Source organism: Bos indicus x Bos taurus, chromosome X (genome assembly GCF_003369695.1).
Source record: "Bos indicus x Bos taurus breed Angus x Brahman F1 hybrid chromosome X, Bos_hybrid_MaternalHap_v2.0, whole genome shotgun sequence".
NCBI lineage: Eukaryota > Metazoa > Chordata > Mammalia > Artiodactyla > Bovidae > Bos > Bos indicus x Bos taurus.
Genome location: NC_040105.1, coordinates 86,013,287 through 86,036,975, shown reverse-complemented (window position 1 = coordinate 86,036,975; position 23,689 = coordinate 86,013,287). Strand labels below are relative to the sequence as shown.

The 23,689-nt window shown below is 36.1% G+C and overlaps 1 protein-coding gene across 4 annotated transcripts in view; it reads right to left on the bottom strand.

Moving 5' to 3' along the window:
- AMMECR1 (Alport syndrome, mental retardation, midface hypoplasia and elliptocytosis chromosomal region gene 1) overlaps positions 1-23,689 on the bottom strand; it is a 116,025-nt gene that overhangs the window by 40,786 nt on the left and 51,550 nt on the right. For 3 of the 4 annotated variants that reach the window (XR_003509540.1, XM_027533161.1, XM_027533160.1), the window contains exon 2: positions 16,074-16,184. The exons of the other annotated variant lie outside the window; for it this stretch is intronic. Coding sequence is in view for 2 of the 3 variants with exons in the window: in XM_027533161.1 (XP_027388962.1) it covers positions 16,074-16,184 (111 nt within the window). In the remaining variant the exon portion in view is untranslated. The remainder of the gene's footprint in view (positions 1-16,073; positions 16,185-23,689) is intronic. 4 annotated transcript variants of the gene reach the window in all.

Below are 23,689 nucleotides of genomic sequence, written 5' to 3'. Positions count from 1 at the left end.
CTACTGCTGCTAAGTCGCTTGTCGTGTCCGAACCTGTGCGACCCCATAGGCAGCAGCCCACCAGGCTCCCCCGTCCCTGGGATTCTCCAGGCAAGAACACTGGAGTGGGTTGCTATTCTTCTGTAAAACCTTCTCCAGTCTGTCCAGCCGTAACTATTTCCTCTTACTTCCAGTAGTGTTGTTTATACATCTAAATAGAACTTACACTTTCTTCCTTATCGTTCTGTTGTGTACCTGTCCATCTCTCTTTTTTTTCAGTTTCATTTCAGTTGTTCAGTCATATCCAACTCTTTGCGATCCTATGGACTGCAGCACACCAGGATTCCCTGTCCATCACCAACCATCTTTCTTATAAGATTACAAGTTCATGGCAGGTAGATATCACATATTGTTCACCTTTGTAGCCCCACAGTACCTGGTACAGTATCATGCTGAGTTAAGTGCTCAATAAATGTGGAATTGAACTGAATAAACCTTCTTTCTGCCTGATGTAATTAAGAAGCAAGACTATCAGGATTTATAATAAATTCTATCTTTAACTATAGCTCTGCTGTTATAATTGCTGCTTATTTAGAGAAAATACTGAATGCATCTTTCAATCAAGCTTTGAAACTATAGTAACTATTCTAAGTTTGAATTACCTTATTAAGAAAATAAGTAGAACAGTAAGAACACTGAAATCTGAAGTAAAATAATGCCAATGAAGAAAGACCTTTTACTGTAGATTCAGCTGTATAAGTTCAACCAGTAAGCCACAAAGGCAGTCTTTTTTTTTTTACCCAGAAATTAAAAAGGGCAATAAGAAGCAAATTAATTAAAACTAGCAAGGAGACACTGGGTAGAGGCTGAGTTCTTAATCAGTAACTGGTCCTTCCTGCAGCTGGATTTGGATCTTCTCCCACTGAAGGGCTGAGTAGACTTGATCCCACTTAATTTCCAAGTCTGACAAAATCACAACTTGGAAGTGGTATGACTACTGGCAATTGTTAAGCACAGTAAATCCCTTCTCCTTCCATAACCCCCTCAAATGTCCTGCATTCACAGCTTTTTTTTTTTTAAATACCAGATGTTTTGTTGAAATTAACACATTCCTATCAAATGCATGTCAAAAAGACTTCTTTTTTCCCCACTGCATTCTATTTAATCCCCAAACTGTTTATCTGTTACACAGACAAATATTGCATAGTATTTATTGTAGGGGGAATGACAAGGAAAGTCGGGCTCATAGTAGGGTGGGATCCACTCCGGAGCAAATATTCCCACAGACAAATCACAGATGGGAGCCCTCTAGGCCATATCCCTCAAGAGGACTTTTTTGAACTTGCCGAACACAATATAAAAATGTTGTCGCAATCCCTAGCCCAAGTCATCTTCTTTGGGAAAGAGGGGGTGGGATACAGTTTTGTCTGTTGAATTCAAGTTTTATTTCTATGTCAACAAAGACTTTCTGTGTGGTTTCATCCATTAACAGATTCAAACATAGTTAACTAGATACAAAAAAAATGGCACAGTGTGAAGACATGACCTAGGATTGCTCACCTCAAACTTTCATCCCTCCAAACTGTCCAGCTGTCACAAAAAGATCATTTCTGACAAACCATCACCTGCTCACTGAAACCTTTTTATGACTAGAAACTACAAGTAAAACTTCACAGAAACGGCCGTTTCTGAGGATTTTTTAAAAAAATACATGGATAGCAATGCCACTGTGAATAAAATGTCCCTCATGAAACAATTCTAGTAAGCAGCCTTGTGGCACCATGCTTATAAGTTGCAATTGTGCACTACAGGTAATATATAGGATGTTAAATATCACTCCCGTCACCTTTCTTCAGGCTATTTCTGTTTCTCAATCATCTTATTTTTAGAATTAGTATATATAGGTTTTGCCATAGAGCATATTGTAAACTTTTTATTTCAGTTGTTTCACTTTATAATAGCAAAACTTAATAGCTGCAACTAGGATATTGAAATATTGTATCAACCTAAAAAGTCTCCCATAAGAACTGTGTTCCCATCCTTTATTAAATGACAACTGATGCAATTATAAAGCACGTAATGTATAAAAAACTCCTTGATTTAAAATTATAAATAGAAAACAAAATACTGATATGCCTCACCTTAGGTTGTATCTAGGTTTGTTCCTAAACATGAAAGTAAATTACCTTTACAAAATAATTTTGTTGTCCTATGGTTTACATGTTCAGAGATGCTTTAATCTTCATTTCTCGCTTCCCTTGCATAGGCTTCTAACATTTTCTTTAATTACCTTATCCACCTAAGTAAACAATCACTTCACTATACTAAGGGAACTGAATGCTTTTATTCAAACATTTATTTTGATCTATGCCTAATTCCCCATAGCTACTTAAGAGATGCAAACATGTGAAAAATTTACCCCACATCCTCAAGGAACTACCCATCTAGGTAGGGAAGACAAGCAAGAAACTAAGGACACTGCAAGGCAAGATAAAGCAAGGCCTGTAACCGAGGCACCAAGCAGTGTGTAATGAGCACACAAGTGCAGCAGCAGTAACTAGGAGGGTTTGGGAAAAACCCTGGGCGAATCCTTTAGGAAACAGAAGACAGAATCTGCCACGGGAAACTGGAGAGCCATGAGTGTTTACTAATTTATTTGCTTTGAAATGTTTCAATTTTCCTGCTGAAAGGTTTTCTTAGTCTTGAACTTAAAATGGAATACACCTAAGGCAAGAGACAGAACAGCAGCAATCAACTCTGACATTGAACAATTCCTCAGAATTTCTGCTCTACCAGGCCCCCTATCACCCTTTCCTCCCACCTCTTTGGCCTATGAAGTAAGCCTACAAATGACACTTAAATGTCTTGTTTAGCCTCACTGACATCCGAAAGACAAAATACACTACTAATTTCTGGCCTGGCATCCCCAAGCCATTTACTGGTTTCTCTTCCACTGCATCATTAATTTGCCATGTTGCCTGCCATGAAGAATCTCTGGTATGGGGGGTCTTGAATATGTGAAATGACAACTTCTTATATTTGCAAAATTCTTGAAAGCTTATTAAGAAACATGTGACATGGACAATGTAACAACCAACACTGATAGTAAGCTTAGAATTAACAGGCAGTATATGAATATACATTTTGAAAAGTATCTTCCTTTACAGAAGAAAAATTTAATATTTTTTAAAAAACCCCTTCTGAAAACAGATTTCCAACAATGTATTATTTGTTTCAGAAAAAGAAAAAAATTTGAGTGTATTAGGAGCAAAAACAGAAGATATGCACAAAGCCTATGATTCTAAAGCTTTTATTACCATTTACCTCAAAATTTTAAAAAGGTTATGCACCCCTGTCTTCCAAATACTTAGATCCCTGAATTCAGCTGCACTAAAAAAGAGATACAATCTGGATCATTTTATATTTTTAAACCCTATGATCGTAAGAAATCTAAGTCTGGTAAAACTGATAGAGTCCATGACCAAATACATACAATTCCTTTTTGAAATTCCTTTCTTATTAATATAAGAAAAATGTCAGTCATGGATATATTTGTCCTTTATTTATATAGCTGTTTCTTGTTTTATAAGTTGCCCTAAGGAACTTCAAATTAGAAAAATGAAAACTACGGCAGTAAATTTGGCCCGAATCACCTAGAAATTTGGAATTTGTTTCCTTAATTTTAATTTCCAAGGAACAGACTAATTTCTTCCTTCCAAAATGTCTCCCTTTTGATGGAGTGTGGAGAAGAGCAAAACCAGGGCTTTTCATCTTCAGTCCCTGATGGTGAAGCCTTCCCCAAACCCTTCAAAAGTCACAGTAGATTCCAGTGGGTTATGCCTGGGTAGAAACCTGCAGGCTGAATCAGCGTTCCATGGAAACTGGCTGATGTTAAATGCAAATATTGCACAGAGAGAAATCAAAGCTTGGGAAGTGTGTATCCCTGAGAGAATGATCCATTCTGATGGGAGGAGTTCAGAACACAAACTGAACTGAGAGGATGGTTGTGAAGAAAAAGAGCACATGAGGGAGACATTGCACCACAGGATTCTAAAAGCAAAGAGAACCCAGGAGAAGTTGAGTAAGACTGCAATGAACAGGCTGAGGGTGTAAGGGAGATTTGGGGGATACTGAGTTAAGAAACTGAGTCCCTGAATGTAAAATTATTCAGTGTTTTTTCCTGTTAGCTGAGACCAGGGGGTACTAGCTGAGTTAGCAGAACAAATAGCTTTAAGAAGTTTTCATGGGAGAAGAAGAAGCAGTGTCCCTGGAGGGGAGCAGTATAGCACAGTGGTTGGGAACAGACTTTGACAGAATCAGGTTCAAATTCAGGTACTGTCATGTAGTAGCTGTCATTCAGCAAGTCACTCAACCTCTCTAAGCCTTGGTTTTCCCTAACTGTAACATAAGTGAAATACCTTCAATCTCATGCAGTTGTTGAAAAGATTAAATGAGGTGACTTATATAAAATACTTAGGACAGGTCCAGCACACCTACAAAGATAGAAATTATTATTGTGCTTAGGAAATATAACTAGTAGTATGTTAGAGGTATGTTTGAACATAAAGGGAAATCTAACAGTAAACTATAATCTCTCTCTCTCTCTCTCTCTCTCTCTCTATATATATATATATGCATTTCCTTCAGGCTTCTCAATACTGATATCCTGTTACACCTGTAGTTTTGGTTGAATCACTGCAAAGGCATTCTTCATTTTATGCCAAAAACTTGACCCAAGGCAGATAACTTGAGAGTGAGACATTATATTACAAAATGATTATAACAGGGTGCCTTGAGACTGTATGCTTAACATAAAACTAAAATAAATAAATTTACATGCTGTTATGGATACCTTCTATTGTGAAAATTGTAGTGACAGTCTCTGGTGATGTCATAAGACTTGTGTTCTAACTCTCACAGAATTTTCTGTGATAAACTGTTGGGGGTACTAAAAATTCTAGTGCCAGTTCTATCTTGGAATCTGTGGACTGTCTGGCCCAGCCAATTTCAGAAGTCTAACATAGGCAGTGAGAGAAGATGCAGTGGTAACAGCTTCAAAGGTTTCAATAAGGAGCCAATGAAAATTGTTATGAGTGGGTTGATGGGAGTCAGTTGTAAAGCTGTGTATCTTAACCACTCCTAAACTTCTAAAGATTCAGCCATTACTCAGGGGGCACGTTTAACCACTGCTGGTTAATGTGGCTTTCTATAAAGTATAAAGTGCTAAATACAGGCAATCTTTGACTTCTGGTACTTCAACCCAAGCTATGTGGTAACTGGAGCTGTGGTGGTGGGTTTAGAGGTGTTTGAGAATGAAATGACTACTTGGAGCGAGTTCCAAGTCAATGGAGAGGTTCATATAGAAGCTACATGCCCATTTCTTGGAAGACTTTAAGAGAGATAAAAGTACCTGATGGGGGTTGGACTAGATGACTTCTAAGGATGCCTTCCCGCTCTATGGTTCCATGGTGAGCATCAGTTTAGTCACTTATAGCACTTACAACAAGAGACTGACTTGATGTTAACCTGCTTTCCAAAGTGTACTGGGTAAGGATCCCTGTCTTCCGGCTCAGTCTAGCTCCAAGTGGCCTTAAACTATCCCTCTCACTATCAATCAGCGTTGGCAACTCCTGCCAACTCAAGTACACTGGCAGCAAGAGAAGGTGACAAACCTAAGCTAACAGAAGCAGACAGAAAGGGAAGAGAGTAAAAATGGTTCTTAGGATCAAGGGAAGTTGCTCCTAAGTCATGAGCCTGGTTTCTGTTGATCTGCTTTGATGTGGCTTGCTAAACTACTACTGAGAGCGATTTCAAAACGGAGAGACAAAGATGTAAAGCTAATCACTGCAAGTCAATGTGTTCAGTGTTCTAATAGAGGCCTGAACAAAGTGCTATAGGAATACAGAGATGGACCAACTTTACTGGGGAGTGTCTAGGAAATCTTACAGAGGAAGTAATGAGCAAGCTGAGTCTTGAAGGATGAGTAGGAGTTGACTGGCTGGAAATGGAGAGAGGTGTGGTTGGCAGAGAAAAAAAAAATGTTCAAAAGCCACAGAGACACGGAAGAGTACATTTGAGAAGTGGGAATGTGCATGGCTGGAGTGTGAGGTTAAGGTCTCGGATGCTGTGCTTTTGAAGAAGGATGGGAATAGGAACTGGGGGGAGAGGCAGGGGCAGACAAAGAACGGTGGCACTTTAGAACGTGAACTTAATTCTGAGTGAAATACAGGCTTTGGAATGACTGATTTTACTCTAGAAAAGATGGGTAGGCAGAAAGGGCATTCGTGTCGCAGGTATAGTGTATCTTAGTCACTCAGTCATGTCCAACTCTTTGCGACCCCATGGACTGTAGCCCACCAGGCTCCTCTGTCCACGGGATTCTCCAAGCAAGAATACTGCAGTGGGTAGCCATTCCCTTCTCCAGGGAATCTTCCCAACCTAGAGATCGAACCTGGGATCATCTCCTGTATTCCAGGCAGATTTTTTACCATCTGAGCCACTAACAGTAAACGAGGAGAGTTTAATCATGTCAATGGGTAAGTCTGTGTCCATTCTGTCTGATGGGGTAAGTGTGCTGTTCTAAGCAGTAACAAAAGCTATGACAAGGACGATGCAACAGCATGGGAGGGCACAGATGCTTAGACAGCAGACGTACACCTTAGTGAGCTGATGCATGAAGCATGGGAACATCTTAATACACCAGAGATGACAACCTTAAAAGGCAGTCTTTTCAAAAACTGTCTTTTAAAAAGGAGCAATTACATTTATAACATGTCTTTATAACCTTGTGAATTTAACATAGTCATCCATTCACCACTGAAGTGCTTAAGAGTTGCTTCAGCTGAAATCTACTATTATCTGAGATGGCTCCCACTCCCAGCCACTACAGGAAAGAGGAATTAAGACATAATTTCTCCAAACTTCTCTGAGGCCAGGGATCAAACCAGAGATCTCCCCTTTTGTCCGCAGCATTTTCAGGCCTGTTGAAACCCAAACTGTGTTCTCAGTCCCACCACTACTCCTAAAACCTCTTTTTTCCAGTTTCACACTGGCTCCCTTCAAAGGGCTTTTGAAAAGAAACTAACATTTTGAACATTCTTTTTTTTGAGAGTCAAAGCAATTATTATTGGACTTAGTATTAACTTATTTCTGGGCTTCTCAGCTGGTAAAGAATCTGCCTGCAATGCAGGAGACCCCAGTTTGACTCCTGGACATTCCCATGGAGAAGGGATAGGCTACCCACTCCAGTACTCTTGGGCTACCCTGGTGGCTCAGACAGTAAAGAATCAGCCTGCAATGTGGGAGACCCTGGGTTCGATCTCTGGGTTGGGAAGATCCCCTGGAAGAGGGTATGGCTACTCACTCCAGTATACTTGCCTGGAGAATTTCCATGGGCAGAGGAGCCTAGCAGCCTATAATCAATGGGGTCACAAAGATTCGGACACAACTAAGCGAATAAGCACACACACCTATTTCTTAGATATTCAGTTTGGGGTACTCCAAGTATGGCGTGTTTCATATGCTGAGACAATGCTGAGGTTTGGGGTGTGGTACTGAATCACCCACATGTTCTTGTCTGAAGCCCCTTGGAATCAATCCACTGCCCAGGGTCTAGGGTGCAGGCTGTCAATCAGAGCAAAACAAAGCCAAGTGGCCCAAATGGGGATTGAACCTGTGACCTCATTAGCAATGTCAGTCTAGCCACAGTGTATGGGTTATTTATTGCTCTTCATAATATTGCAACGCAGCTCCACTTATTTCCAAGGCTTAGCAGCCTTCTCCCTACTTAGGTAAGCAAATCAATCCACCCTCCTTAGCCAAGGAACAGCAGAAGGGCATTTTGAAGAATGATTCAGATTTAAAGTAGCCTGAAGAATTTAAGAGAGATTCTCTTTCCTCCCATCCTTAGTGAAATGGCAGCCTTTTAAATCAGTTTTGTGGAACATATAAAGCAGTCCTAAAAGTAGTCAGGTCTAGGAACAGGAAGTTGAGTTCTGGGCAATCCCTTTAATTAAAGCTTCTGAAGGATTTATTTTATGGCTTTTTCTAATCTTCTCTTTCACCACTAGAAAGGACACAAGAGTTAGTACTTCAATGTATAAATTTTTAAAATGAGGCTTAAAAACAGAAGAAAACCTGCTAAACCTGATTTGAATGATGAAGCCTATAGTTTTCATATATTTATTTACAAAGTAGCTTCATGGGCTGAAGTAAAATTGTGAAACTAAAATTTTTCTGAACATGAGACCAACTATAAATCTATACTTTATGAATCTAATGAATTTTCTTCACTTTTAAATTTTAAACATGCTGAAAAGGTACATTTGATATTAACAATGACTAGACGTACATTCTCAATAGAAGTTATTAAATACTAGTTTTCACCTTTAAAAATCCTTAGCACCTATGAAATTCTTATTCCAGATTTTTTTTGTTATCATTTGTTGATGTCTACTTTATTTATTATATAACTATGGGTGTTTTAATTAATTTCATTAACAAGAAGCAGCTCAGTAAATGTAGCTGTCATAAGACATATTGAATGCTTGCTTTTTATTTAAAAAGTGAGAGAGCATATAAAACAAAATCTGGAAATTGTTTCTAAGACAAATATATTTGTAATGTAAGATAAAGGGCTAACAATTACGTGTTTAGGTGTTAAGGAACACCAAATTGTTATCAATAATGAAAAGGAAAATGTTTTCCAAAGGCTACTACTTCGGATATCCACATCTGAGGTAGTTGAAAGTTTGGGGGAAGGGCAAAGATCACTGAAGAGGGCGGTTTCTTTTGCCTATTAAGGAAGTCTTTTAACAAGTATTTGCTCATGCTCATAAAATAATAGCTGAAAATTTAATATGAAATTGCTACCCCCAAACTTAAACATTCAATTATTTTAGAGCACTCAAATAACTAGTAACATTGTCCCTTAGAGAGGTAAGTGTATATTATTTGCATGATATTCTAGACCTGAATAATCACCTTGAGCATACATTGGTGTTAGCATCTTCTTCTTCCAGAACACTAAGTTACAAATCCATTCTCTTGTTCATTCATGCCCTAATGACTCAAATACTTCAGACATTTATAAGTAGACCCAATATTTAGTTTTTAAAATGTTCAGACAAAAGTAAATATATTGTTAAATGCCTATGGTATGATTTTAGACCACATCTAATATGATACTAATATCATACAATATTTGTGTTCTAATTTATCTTTACCACTTCAGTCTTTCACCCCCCAAAAAATGAAGAATATTTCAAGCAGTGAGTCTCAGGAAAGGATGTAGATATCAGTTTACTGGACTGGAACAAAACATGAATTTACTTTAATGGGACAAAAGGAAAGTGAAATCTAAACTATTAACTTTTAGTTTTCTTCATTTGCCAAGCATCAGGGCTATATTCCAACTGGTTCTAGACACTCTTTGGTGAAGAGCGTGTATATGTGTGTGTGTGTGTGTGTGTACATACTCTGTTTCTGAGGTTTTATTTTTTTCCATAGCAAGTTCATTCCCTTTCCCTTTAAAATATTTATTAGTAAAATCTCTCAGAATACCCAATACCTTGTATATGGTCACTTTGATAATAGCAATTTACACACATCCCTGTAACCTGGACTTTTGTCCATATAGGAAAACAGAAACCAAAAAGTGGTATAGTGTTTTGCTTTTACTCAGAGTGAACTGGGAGTGGACTAAAGAATCTCATAAATTGCTTTAAATACATTTCTTCTTTTATTACAGATGTAGAATGTCTGTTTATCCAGTATAACTTCCCCTGACGCTTTGGCAAAAATCACTTTGTACCTAGGACTATAATTATTTATATAACTTATCTCTCCTACTATACTATAAACTCCTAAGGCAAAGTTTAGACTAGATTTACAGGATGAACTGTTTAAACATAATTAAAGGAAGAAAAAGCAACTTTTTAAGAGCAAAGGGGTAAAGTTTAGAGATAGATGTAAGAATAGGTTCAATTTCTTCTAGTTTACCCTCTCCTTATGAAACACAAAAACTAAGAGCTCTGACAGAGCAAAACACCATTTTCAGTTTCTCCCACACCTTCACCAATTTTCAGCTTCTCTCACATCTTCACCTTCTTACTGAATTTTGACCCAAAGGCATTGTGCCTGGGTCTCAAAGAAGCAGAGATTCCAACTGGAGACTCTGAAGATCTGGAAGATGTGATAAGGAATTAGAATCTTATATACTCGATACACTTAATTTCTGTGGCAGTAGGTGCTATATGAACTCCAACAAGTCTCTACAACTCAGGAGTCATCACCCATATTGGGAATGGTTCTTGCTGTTTGGTTTCTCCTGCCACATTCTCTTGCCCAGTTTTTGGCCACATCTCTGCACATTAGCACAACCATGGAATAATGAAGGCGTGCATTAAACTAGTGGCTAAAGTGAAGATTCCAGATTCAGACATACTATATTTAGCTGTGTTATTCTATGGATAATTTTGAGTAAAGGGCATATAGCAACCTAGGTTCCAAACTACACCTCAAATTAAATGCTTATAAAATGTGACAAAACTGAAACTAACAAATGAGGCATAAATTTTAGGACTCAAGCCATGCTACCATTTGTAAAAGGTAACAAAATGTAGATCGTAAATTAAGATAATTAATTTTGCATAGTGTTTTTGATAGATCTAATTTCTGTCTCAAAAAAACATATTTTAGCAAAGAGCCTTGCCACAGACACTTGCCAAAAATAGTCTGGCCTTAACATCTCCAGAATGAGCTTCACTGACAATAGGGTATAGTCAGAAGTGACTCATGTACAACTTTTTTTTTTTTTTTTTCATAAGAAAAATCAATCCCGGTGATGCTACCATGAGGAGTTGGGGAGCTTGTTTAAACTAATTATTCACAATGAGCCAAGTGTAGTTACCTAAAATAATCAAGAATAAGAACGATCACAAAAGAGTCTGCCCCGCTGAGGGGGAAAATATAATTATGCTGCTTACAATGCTTTTAAACTCATACTGCTTTAGAAAAATGCCAGATTACAACACCAAAATATAAAAGCAAATTTGGTTTACAATGAATCTACTTACCCAAAAGTACCCAATCTAGCCAGGACCTTTGAAAGTAATAAACTAGGTTGTTAGCTATTTGCAGTATCTCAAAAAGCCTAATAGTAAGTGAACGTTTATAACATGTAAATGAAAAAATCATCCTTTCTCTCTCATCTCCCCACCCCCCCACAAACACACTCTCTCACACAAAGCAAAACACATCACCTTTCATACGAGCACCCTATTCCCTAGAAAGAATACACCTCGCTTGCTATTTTCTCAGAATTAAGCAGTGCAACAAAGTAGTATAGTTCTGAATCAAGTTCCAGATACTGCCTGCACCTGCATAATTATTTCATTGCCAAGCCATCTAAGTACAACCAAGTAAAGCAGAAGAAAAGAAAGATAGCCTTTTAAGTGTGACAATAGGCCATATTCCTGTTTTATGAAATAAGGCCACATCTATTAATCACTTATATATTCTAGAAAAATTACTATCAACTTGAATTTACATAAAGAAATAGACCTACACTTCGCTGGACAATTTATTAACCAAGATCTTAAGGAATTTTCTTCGACTGAGATGTTTATGTTCATCTATACTAATTGTAATTCTCCTTTCTATAAAACTATATAATCTAAGTACTGAAAAAGAGGAAATAAATTTGTCTTTGCTTTCTAACATGTAAAAGCCACTAATGCAACTAGCTTGATAAATGCTAGAAATTATTCGTTTTCAATAGGGATAAAGAATACTTCTACCTTGACATTTAGACCACTAATATATATACTAATTTGTGAACCTTAATTTCACCATGGATAAACTTTTATCAATAATTCTGAGCTCTCAGTCTTGCTTCTTACTTGCTATAATCTTTCCTGCTTTTACCCAGGTCAAGGAAATAATAGTCTACTTAATAGTTCCATGTTGTAATTCTCACAAAGTTTTCCTGCTACCTACATAGGAACTATGTATTTTTACAACTGGGAGAAATCCTCGGCCTATATATAAGGTCTTATTTCAGTCTACAATAAATCAAAATTTTAATTAGGAGAACGTAAAACTGGGCTATGTCAAGTATTTTAATTTTAAAGCAGTATATTTATACATAAAAACTTAATGCAGATTAGGCATTCATTTACAAAGTACCTGGTCATTTTTCTTACACTTAGGTTTTATTTATTTTTTATTTAATTTTATTTCATTTGCTTTCAGAATTGTACCTTTTTATATAAATTTATTTATTTTAATTGGAGGTTAATTACTTTACAATATTGTATTGGTTTTGCCATACATCAACATGAATCTGCCACGGGTGTACACGTGTTCCCCATCCTGAACCCCCTTCTCACCTCCCTCCCCTACACTTAGGTTTTAGAGATTAAGGGACCACAAACAAACTAGATCACTATCTTCTGTATAACAGTTAGCTTTTTAAAAGAAGAAAGGGCACTCATACAGATTTTTGCATGCCCATGTTCATGGTAGCATTATGTGCAATAGTCAAAAAGTGGAAGCCATCCAAGTTTTCATGCATGGATGAATATATAGAAGATACATATAATGGAATGTTATTTAGCCTTAAAAAGGAAGTAAATTCTAACACATGGGTGAATCATGAAAACATGCCAAATGAAATAAGCCAGAAAGACAAATATGGTATGCTTCCACTTATGTGAGGTACCTAGAAGAGTCAGAGTCATAGAGACAGAAAGTATTAGAATGATGGTTGTCAGGGGCTTAGGAAGGGAGAAATGGGGAGTTAGACTTTAGTGAGTACAGAGTTTCAGGTAGGGAAGATAAAAAAAGTTCTGGAGATGAATGGTGGATGGTTGCATCATCAATGTGAATGTACTTAAGGCCATAGAACTATAAACTTAAAATTAAAGTAGTAAATTTTATGCTATGTATATTTTACAATAAAAAAGAGTACAGCTGAGTAACATGAAGAAAACCGAATAATATCTAGTCACAGATGAAAACAGTGAGTTACCAGATATCCTATTTTTTTTAAAGGACACCTATATCTGACGAGTCTTTAATTTCATTATTTTTGGTTTTGTTCTCTCCTTCTCTTTTATTCCAAACCTACTAAGTTTATTTGATTCCATTTATAAGTTTTATGATTTATATATAGGTTTTAAGACTGAAAGACCAGACTCCAAGAATCACCAACTGTTATGTTCAAAAGAATCGTATTCTTCTTGGAGTCTAACCCACAATTTACATTCAGGCAAAGAACATGATTTCATTTCATATGATAGTATATTTTTGTAAAAAGCATTATTCTTTTATACAATATTAATCCAAGTCAATTTTCTTCTGACTAGTCTATGCAACCATGAGTTATATACTTTTTATAACCCCATCTATGGATTTTCTGAAATTTAAAATAATATTCTATACTTCATCTTAACTGCTAACTAGAATTTTTGAAGAATTATTGACCCATGATTAAACAACTTATAGGAACCTGCTTTCAAGTTCATTATTTTCACCAGGAAGCTGCAAAACATACATTCTCAGAAAATTTTATTTTATCTTATCTTAAATGTAGTAGTTAAGATTAAGAGCTTGCACTTTGCAGTCAGATAGCCTGGGTTTGAATCCTGTTTCTACCACTTACTAGATGTGTGATTGGGCACATTATTTAAATTCTCTAAATCTCAGTTTCCTTGTTTTTAAAATGTGGATATTAATACCTAAGAGTTGTTGTGAGCACCATGCATATAAAGCTCCTCTGCAGTATCTGACATGTAGTAAGTTCTTAAAAAACAGGAGCTATTAATATCACTAATAACAACAGCATGTAGAAATAAGTGCCCTATGCCACTTTTAAAAATGACACCACAGTTTTGACTCTAATATGAATCCAGAAAAAAGAACAACTGTGTATTTTGAGACTTGTTTTCTTTGTTCCTCTCTTCCAAATAACTTCATTCTTATTGTCATATTAAGCAAAAAAAGAAATTAAGTCCAACCAAAATAAGACCAGGTACGTATGTGTGTATACACATACACAAACACACATCTCTCTCTAATGTGCTGTATATGATTTCAGCAAGTTGTACAGAAACATGGGGAAAAAGTTGAAAAGTAAACAGGAAGAGTAATAGACTGCATTTGTATACGTACGAATACAAATATAGGCAAATTTCTAAGTTCAGAAAAAATATACTGTAATTCTTCTGGTAATTGCCCTAGGAGACAGATCCACAAGTTTTATCAACGTACACAAGAGAATTTCTTTTTTTTTTTTTTTTTAAAGTAAAAACAAACTGTTACTACAGTTACTGCTACTAAGGATTTCTAAAGTATACAATATTTGATACTGGGATTTCTGCCATGGTTTCATTTGAAAGTACAAGGGTTTTGTATACTATCTACTTGGACACACCAACTTTAAAGAAAAATGGAAATTTTATAACATACTTCTGTTTCTGAAAATGTGTTCCTTGGAGCACTAATGGCATAACATAAGAGGGTGGGAGGATAAAAGGGTTCTGAGAAACCCTGCAGTGAGCAGAGCTGTTTAAAGTTGTTTAGCTAGTGTTCCCAAAATTTATTTGGCCATAGAATTCTTTTTTCAAGCAATACCAAGGAACCAGTATTCCTCATAACTTATTTTAGGAAATATATAATAAATTGCCTTTCATTAGCTATTTAAAAGGTAATTTTATGCACCTGTCCCAAAAAGATAGTCACTTGCAGAATTTGCTAAAGTCCCAAAATGAGTCCATGATATTTCATGTCAGGGAAGAAAATCTAACATGCCTAGATTTATATTTGTACTATCTTGTAGTTATTTCCAGAATGTGTGTTTTAACCCCTATTCTGCCTGTTATTTATTTATTATTTAATCAAGTCCAAACACCCCATTTCTAATACCTGTGAAAATCTAAGAATCTATGTGACTCTCTAAGCCTTTTCCTTTCTTTCTGGGCTTTGGCGTAAGCTAAGACTACCCTGTAGCTATGAGTTACATCTTCAAATATAAGAATACTAATCTCAGTTACCAGCATTTTAGTAACTGGTGATATGAGCTGCATTGATGCAATTATATAGTAAAATAATAGAGCTTCTACAACATTAATCCTGAAGCAACACAGTGACTGATTATTATTGATACTTCATTCCCCTGACATCTCCCTAACATTCCTATAAACTATATAAAGTACTGTAAACACTGCTTTATCTACTGGAGATTGAGCAGCTTGCCCCAAGTACCAAGAGTCAACAGGGACCAATTTCCTGTTGGACAGACACCGTGCATTTTACAACTATAGAAACTGCATCAGATAATCACCCTGAAATATGAACAAAACAGGAAATTCCTTTACTAATAGCTTATTATTTAAGGAATTTCTTCTTTTGAAATAATTTTAGAACACAATTTGCTTGAAATCTAAACTTGAACCAAAAAAATCTGATGGCATGCTAGATAGCTTTTTTGTGAGTTCAGAAATTAAGAACAAAGTTTTAACAACTGTAATGAGCCATTCATTACTTTGTCCTTGTGTTGGATGAAACAAAATAAGGAAGCTACAGTTAATTCTGGGTAAAGCGAGAATGTGAATGATTATGCTGTCAGGCTGTTGCATCACTTTCTTCTTAGGTTCTCCCTTCAATTCCAGAAGTACATAAAAGTGTAACAGAATGGGTGAGGCGGAATAGACATCAACAATTTTTTAAAAGCCTAACAAAGAAGACACAATGACTGTTATTATGGAAATAATACATGTAAGTAAATCCATGGATATTTGGTCATTGATTTTCAAGTTATACAAAAGAAGCTGATCATTGAAAGAAAAAAAAAAACACTTAAAGACATTTATGGCAGAATACATGTAATCACAGTATTCTATATTATGATAATATATATCAATAACATTTTATCAGAGATATGGCAAATGGTCGAGGAGAAAAAAGTCTGACATGAAAGGAGTCAAGAATGTTGACAATTCAGGAAAGGAAAAGGAGTTAAGAATCAAGTTTAAGTTTCATAAGGTTTTTTTTTTTTTAATGTAGAAGTAGAGGTAACAAAAATTGGTCTTCACCTGGTAAGTGTGTACTCCCTGAGTCCTGAATGCAAATTCATGGCAGAAAAAGTACCTATGCATCCACGCAATCTTTTGTCTCGACCAATCTTCCATGTTACAAACAGTGGGCTGTAATGGAAGATAAAAATAGGGTAAATCAATCAATTCAATTCAAAGAAATATTTGTTGAATATTTACTATACCAAGGTTAGGTGCCTGAAATACAGAGACTAGATGACAGGCCCTCAGGGGCTTAGCTGCATTTAGAAACAATTATAGCTACACTGTATTAAATGTATTCTATATGTTGGTGATGTTAGTCACTAAGTGTCCGGCTCTTCTGAGACTCCATGGACTGTATGTAGCCCACCAGGCTCCTTGGCCCATGGGATGTCCCAGGCAAGAATACTGGAGTGGGTTGCCATTTCCTCCTTCACGGAATATTCCTGATCCAGGTATTGAACCCACATCTCCTGCACTGCAGGTGGATTCTTTATCATCTGAACCACCTGGGAATCTCTATATGTTAGAAAGTCCAATAAGTGGTTTTAACAGATTATGTTAATCCTCATCAACAACTCTAGAGGCCTGATACTATTATTAACATTTCCAATTTTACAGATGAAGCAGTACCACAGTTAATACATCATGAAGTAGGAACTCAAACCTGGCCAGTCTTGACTACAGAGCCATTACTGCCTGATTCCTCATTTAAAACTCAAGTCACTGATTGAGTCCTAAGTCTAGTCTAGAAAAGCCGGGTAAAAAGCAACAGATTCAATAAATACTTACTGAATGTACAGGGTGGGGGGTGCAAAGCACTGTGAAAGGTGCTATTGGAGATACGTGCTATTGGAGATGGTGCTATTGTAGTTGCCTAAGACACAGTCTTTGCTCTCTGAGAGCCAGTATAGGAGGAGGGCTTGTTCACAGCTAACTAACACAAGGCAAAAGGAACTAAGCGCTAGAAGCCCTGTCCAAAATGCCACAAATTAAGCTACTGATAGGAGAAAATTTCATCAAGTGTGATCATCTTCAGCTTGGCCTAGAAGAATGAGTAGGGTTTGGAGAGGTAAAGGACAACAGCAAATATTAACAAAGTAATATTCTGAAACCAGAAAGTTTATTTCAATTTTTAGATAAAATTACTGCCAATAAATAAAATCTTTCAAGCATTAAATATCAAAATGTCAATTAGAATGGCAACAAGAAAATAATTTAGTTGTTTGGATTGTTGTTTTAAGAAGGGTAATATAGTTTTTTCTTGTTTGAGTTCATGGTCTGCAGACTTTATTTTTTATATATTCTTTTTAAAAATTCATTTATTTTTAATTGGAGGATAATTGCCTTACAATGTTGTGTTTATTTCTGCCATACATCAACACGAGTTGATGGTATAACACGCAATAATACAGTTTAAAATGAAATTTAATACAGTAGATGCTTGGATTCTGCGGCAAAGCACTCACAGCCTCAATTAGTGGTTAATTTTAAAAACAATTCTTTTATAAATAGAAGCAACTTTGTCAGGTTTTATGAAATAAATTCATACATTTTAGAACATTTTGTAAAAAGATTAACACTCTATAGTTGGGGATGGCCCCTGTTAATATGAGTATTCACAGAATTTGGTATAACATAATATACTTCAGCTTTCTAAAAACTAAAATTTTATGGGATATAACATATGTCATATATTTCTTATATAATTATGTATAATATATTTATATATTTATATTAATATATTTATAAGTTTATATTAATACACTGAAGAACACATTCTTTATTTAATGTACTCTCTAATCAGTCATCAGCAGTTGGGGGAAAAGATACCCTATTCAAACACTTCAGTCACCCATCTCAAACATTTAAATTATGCTGTGTTCCAACAAGTAACCACAATGGCAGAGAGATTCCCAAATAAATAATCGAAACCAGGGAGCAGTACTAAAAATTACCTCTTTCTAAGAGCCAAATGCCCAGAGGGATTGAAAAAGATGACTAAGTGTAAGGCCAAGTTTTGTCAGTTATTATTCACATGCTGGATGACCTATACTAAAGGTACTAAAATAAAAAGCAAAAGGTAAATTCTAGGGTTTTTTCTTTTGGTTTGTTTTCTACATCATATGTACTATATTATAACTTGATACAGGGTTCTAATGCTCCAGCTGAAATTTTTCTCTAATTGCTCTTGATTACTAGTTGATCAGGAAGATAAGTATTAGATGGGATCACTTTCTCACCAATTCTTCTATTACTTGTACAAATACTAGTATCCTAAAATGCACACATAGTGTCTTTAAAGATGAATTTCATCTCTTCATTTTTCACCTTCTAACTTGGGGTCAATGTCAGTAATCATTAAATGAACAGTAAGATGTCAATCCTCTCCCGTAACAATGCCTATACAAAAGATCTGTATGTAAGATCCCTTGGGAGATTCAGAACAAAGTGAATCATTCTTTACCATATGTAACAATATGTCTTTAAAATTCCATGATGGCTTCTCAATAACACAGAACTAAGTTGTATATTCTCTTTCTCAGTGACTTAAGTGGGAAACCTAAAAGTAGGAATGAATTTATTTGCTATCAAAAACATGAAAGTCACTTAAAAGTACTTTTCCTTCAATCCTCTTATTTACCCCACTAAAATAGATAAGCATACAATTTTTGCTGTAATCCTGTCTATTCAAGCAAACGTTCGAAATTTGTAGAGTAAATTTAAAAACAACACCATTAAACGCTATATTATGCAATGTGTTGGAGGGTATTCAAGCACATAGTGGGAGAAATTATATACTTTCTTATTTGTTGTTGTTGTTCAGTTGTTCAGTCGTGTCTGACTCTTTGCAACCCCATGAACTGCAGCATGCCAGGCTTCCCTATCCTTCACCATCTCCCAGAGCTTTCTCAAACTCATGTCCATTGAGTCAGGAATGCCATCTAACCATCTCATTCTCTGTCGACCCCTTCTCCTCCTGTCTTCAATCTTTCCCAACATCAGGGTCTTTTCCAATGAGTTGGCTCTTCACATCAGGTGGCCAAAGTATTGGAGCTTCATCATCAGTCCTTCCAATGATTATTCAGGACTCATTTCCCTTAGGATTGACTGGTTGATCTCTTTGCAGTCCAAGGGACTCTCAAGAGTCTTCTCCAACACCACAGCTCAAAAGCATCAATTCTTCGCACGCAGCCTTCTTTATGGGCCAACTCTCACAGTTTCTTATTAGGCTATGCTATGACTGATGAAGGAATGATTCACTCAGAGGGTAGAGTGCTAGAGGATAAGCTGCATTTTGCCAGGCTCCCCTGGCCTGGGAGAACAGGTGCTCCATAATAAGCAAGGGCACAGAGAAGTAAAAGCACACAACACTTTCAGAGACCAAGAAGTAGTCTGACAATCCTGATAACTCATTATGGTCTCTTCCATATTTAACACTCTATGAATTGTAGGCACTGTTGAGTATATGTTCTCAAGAGCCCTCATAGAGGTAGAGCAGATGCAGGACCGCCTGTACTCTCCCTGTTGCTTACCTGCCCCAGGCAACATCCTCTTTGGTGGGGGTGGTATTGCAGGGAAGTATCTGTGTCAAAGATGGGAGGGACTGCTACTTGACAACCCCACTGTATTTAGGACAGAAGCCTGAAGATGGAAGAAACCAGACCTTTAGTAGACAGAATGAAACTACTCCTTCAAAATCTGGGACTCAAATTTCTCATTTGCAAATGCTCAAAGTCTTTTATAAAGAACATGTTATGTGGAAATTAAAAAACCCCAAACATCTAAAAGCAATATTTATTTAATGGGGAAAATAACTTGTGAAGTTAAGCATTTTAAAGTAGACTGAAACAGAATAAAGTAGACTGAAACAGAATAAACACGATGGAGCACAAGAGATTGTATCTTGTATATGGACAACTACTTTGTACAGGGCAATGGCTATGGGAACATTCAATACATATTGTCTAAAAATAGCAACAAAAGTTTTTCTTTTCCTAACACACAGAGGGAAGAAATAGGCAATTTCATTCTTAAATGTTATTAAAACATATGAGTTCCCAAAAGCATATAAAACATCAGCATAATCAGAGACAGATCAAAGCAGAAAAAGGGACTTGAGCCTGTTGAGAGGAGCTGCTTACTCAATGACAGGGAAATTAAAAAAAAAAAAAAAACAGTTCAAAGTCATAGTAAGACAAAGAGTGAATGTTTTTTGAAAATACTTTCACTATATGATTTTAAATACTTTCACTATATGGTTTGAGGCCATCAACATACATTGAAAAAAAATGCTACAAACTAAAAAGGGGTTCAAAATGAAATGAAATATTAATGGAAATGTTTATTTGAAAGTAACCAGACATAACTTTTCAAGGAATTTTCCCACTCCTGAACAGTTTGTGCCACTATGTTCTGAGAAATGTTTTGGGGAAAGTAAACGCTCTCCATTTTTCCAAGTCTGTAGAGGAAGTGGAAGTAACCACCTAATCTAGGTAAATCCTCCCTGCCAACTGACAGACAGTACTATCAGGTCAATAGTAGCTCTTAGGGGAAATGCAGGTGCGTGGAATCAGCAAAAGTCCAGAATAGCAATGTAAATCTGAGCAGGATACTACCAAGTTACATGCCACTTCCTATGCCTCTCTTCTAAGACTATTATATTGATGTAGATCAGGATAGATTAGAAATATGTTTGTGGGAGAGGGGTACAACCATGAAAAAGGCATATTTACTTAATATATTTACCATAATATTTCCTCTGCCATACCAAGGCAAAAACAAGGGTTAAAAATATCTTTGGACATTAGCAAGCCCCTACTCTGGCAATTTACTCTTCTTTTAGAATGAGATTTGTAGGTGGTAACATTAACAATACAATGTCAATCCCCATCAATATACTAATGAATGACTGCTATAGGAGTCTTCAACAAGGTTATTTATATTATAGGTAGATACAGGAAAAGTGATAAGTTCCTCTAGCTTGGTTATTCTGCCATCAAACAATGATTGCTTTTCAACTGAACTCAGGCTCCTCACCAACTTAGTCCACTGTATTACTCATAACATCCAACTCAACATTGTAATTCCACAGTACCTAGAAGCTCAGAGAACCACAGAAATGGCAGTCTTCCTTCCACAACCAGATTAAAACCTTTCATATCCTATTTCAACACAAAGAAGCTATATATTTCATTTCCAAAATGTATAAACAACAGATTCAATTTGTTAAAATGTACTCAATTATCATTAAATCTCATATTAGTCTGCTCAAGTCACCATAACAAAATACCATAAACTGAGTGGTTTAAACAACAGAAATTAATTTCCTCAAATTCTAGAGGATACAAAGTCCAAGATAAAGGTTCCTGTAGGGTTGTTTCTGAGAGCTCTCTTCCTGGCTTGTAGATGGCTGCTTAGTCTTTGCATGGCCTTTCCTCTGAACTTCAAAATGAGAATGAGTATCCACGTGAGCTGTTTAGTATCTCTTGAAAGGACACTAATCCTATTTTATCATGGCCCCATCCTTATGACCTCATTTAACCTTAATTATCTCATTATAGGCTCTAACTCCAAATACAGTCCTGGGGGGCTAGGGTTTCAACTATATGTTTCAAATGTAGTCTTGGGGGGGTTAGGGTTTCAACATATGGATTTTGTGGGGACACATAGCAAATCACTAACAAAAACGTTAGCACATATTTCAAAGTTTATGTAATAAGTTATCTAAGGTTATTAGGTGAAAGAGCTTTGAAGAGATTATCTATTCCCTCTTCATTTTACAGGTGAAAAGCAAAAAGCTATCTAGGCATAATGTAGGGTCAACTAGTTAGTGTTAGAACCTGGCTACTTCTGCAGATTTTCTTATTACTGATTTAAAATTTTAATTAAATTTAAAATTGTGAGTAGCAAACCTAGATGTCTTCTAAAATACCAGAAAACAGGAAAACCCCAAAACTACTACACAGTACCACATAGGTGAACATAAGCACAAATCTCCTTTTCTCCCTCTCCTCTCAGAAGGAACAAGAGAAATTAGTTGAGAAGATACCGGGACAAACTGGAAATGTTGGATCAGCCTAGAAACACTGGACCCAATTTGCAAGCTTCTATACTATTCCCATTAGAAGCCATAGCAAAATCTGTCATTTTACCTTTGATAGCCTACCAACACCCTTTCTCACTCCCTTGAAACCTTCATTATCTCCTATTGCCTAGCCAGCTTTCATTAAACTCAAAACTCAGGTGTTCTATCTAATATCTACAAATTTCCACCAAATCAAAATTCCCATATACCATTGGTTAACAACTGTTTAGTTAGGTACTAATCTGATTATTTAAGTAATTCGTACTACTTAATGAGGCTTCTGAATGAATGAATCATTAATTAGTGAATGAAGCTTAACTCTTTCAGATAATTCGAAATTCAAATTGATAGGACTCCCTGAAAGAAGAGGAATAGGAGGAAGTACACGGTTGAGGGGTAGGGAGAGAAGGTAAGGTTATACAGCATTTTATACTTTCTCATCCACACCAATCCTTTACTGCAGATAAGGAAAATACACTAAACCATCATTACAGCCTTATACCACACTCCTCCCTCCAGGATACTTCCTGTATCCCACAGGGCTCAGGAAAATAAGGAGACACTGCTTAAACAGACAGCACGGGATAGTATAGAAGACCCTCAAACCCTAAAAGTGGGAATCAGGAATGACCAATATTTCACTACTTTTCTCTGCCTAGTATTCCCAGAAATTCTATCATAGCAGCATTATATTCATAATACTCATCTAACTGGCAAATGTCAGAGGAGAAGAGGCAGTCTAAAGTCTTACAGATGATTGGGAAGGTTGAGTATGTGCGTGTGTCTTACAAATCAAGGGTAATCACCACCAACACACAATCAGCCAAATCACAAGCATACTTTAAAGGATTAGCTTGATTCTGCCAATTTTTGAACTGAAAGAACTATTTTTTCCTTTTAGCAAGACCAAATCAACAATTTTCAGTAAACTAAAAAAACTCAGTTTCAGGCTTAATAAATTGAGATAGTCTCATTATTATTTTCATTTTTAAAGTCCCAAATTAGATGAGAATGCTATCTGCACTGGAAAACAATACTACATTTGCACATATTCTCTCTTATTAGTTTACACTGCAGTGGGAACTAAATTTAATATATGGTAGCATTTGAAGGAAGAAAATAGCTTGTATTTTTTCTCGTAACAGGAACAAACCATAAATCTTTACTATCTGAAAATCTAACTCATAAATTTTAAATGACAAATTGCTAAAGATTATAAAAATAAAATAATTTCTATTTGGAATTCCTATTCTGAAACCATTTGTTCAAAGAGCTTAAGGTTTGAGACTCAGCCTTAACTATGAAAAGAATTAATTATTTTAATATAAAACAGACCAGGTCAAAAAAATGACGTACTGAAGTCCGAAGATTTCTAAACTCAATATAAGGAAAACTAAGAGAACTAGAACTAGATCCAGGAGTTTTAGAATGAATATTGATTGATATAGTAAACTTTTTAAAATGCCAATAAAAACTTCTATGGAACTATGTTTTGATACTTCCATTTGTCCATTTGTACGTCAGATGCTCAGCCGGATGCTCAGGG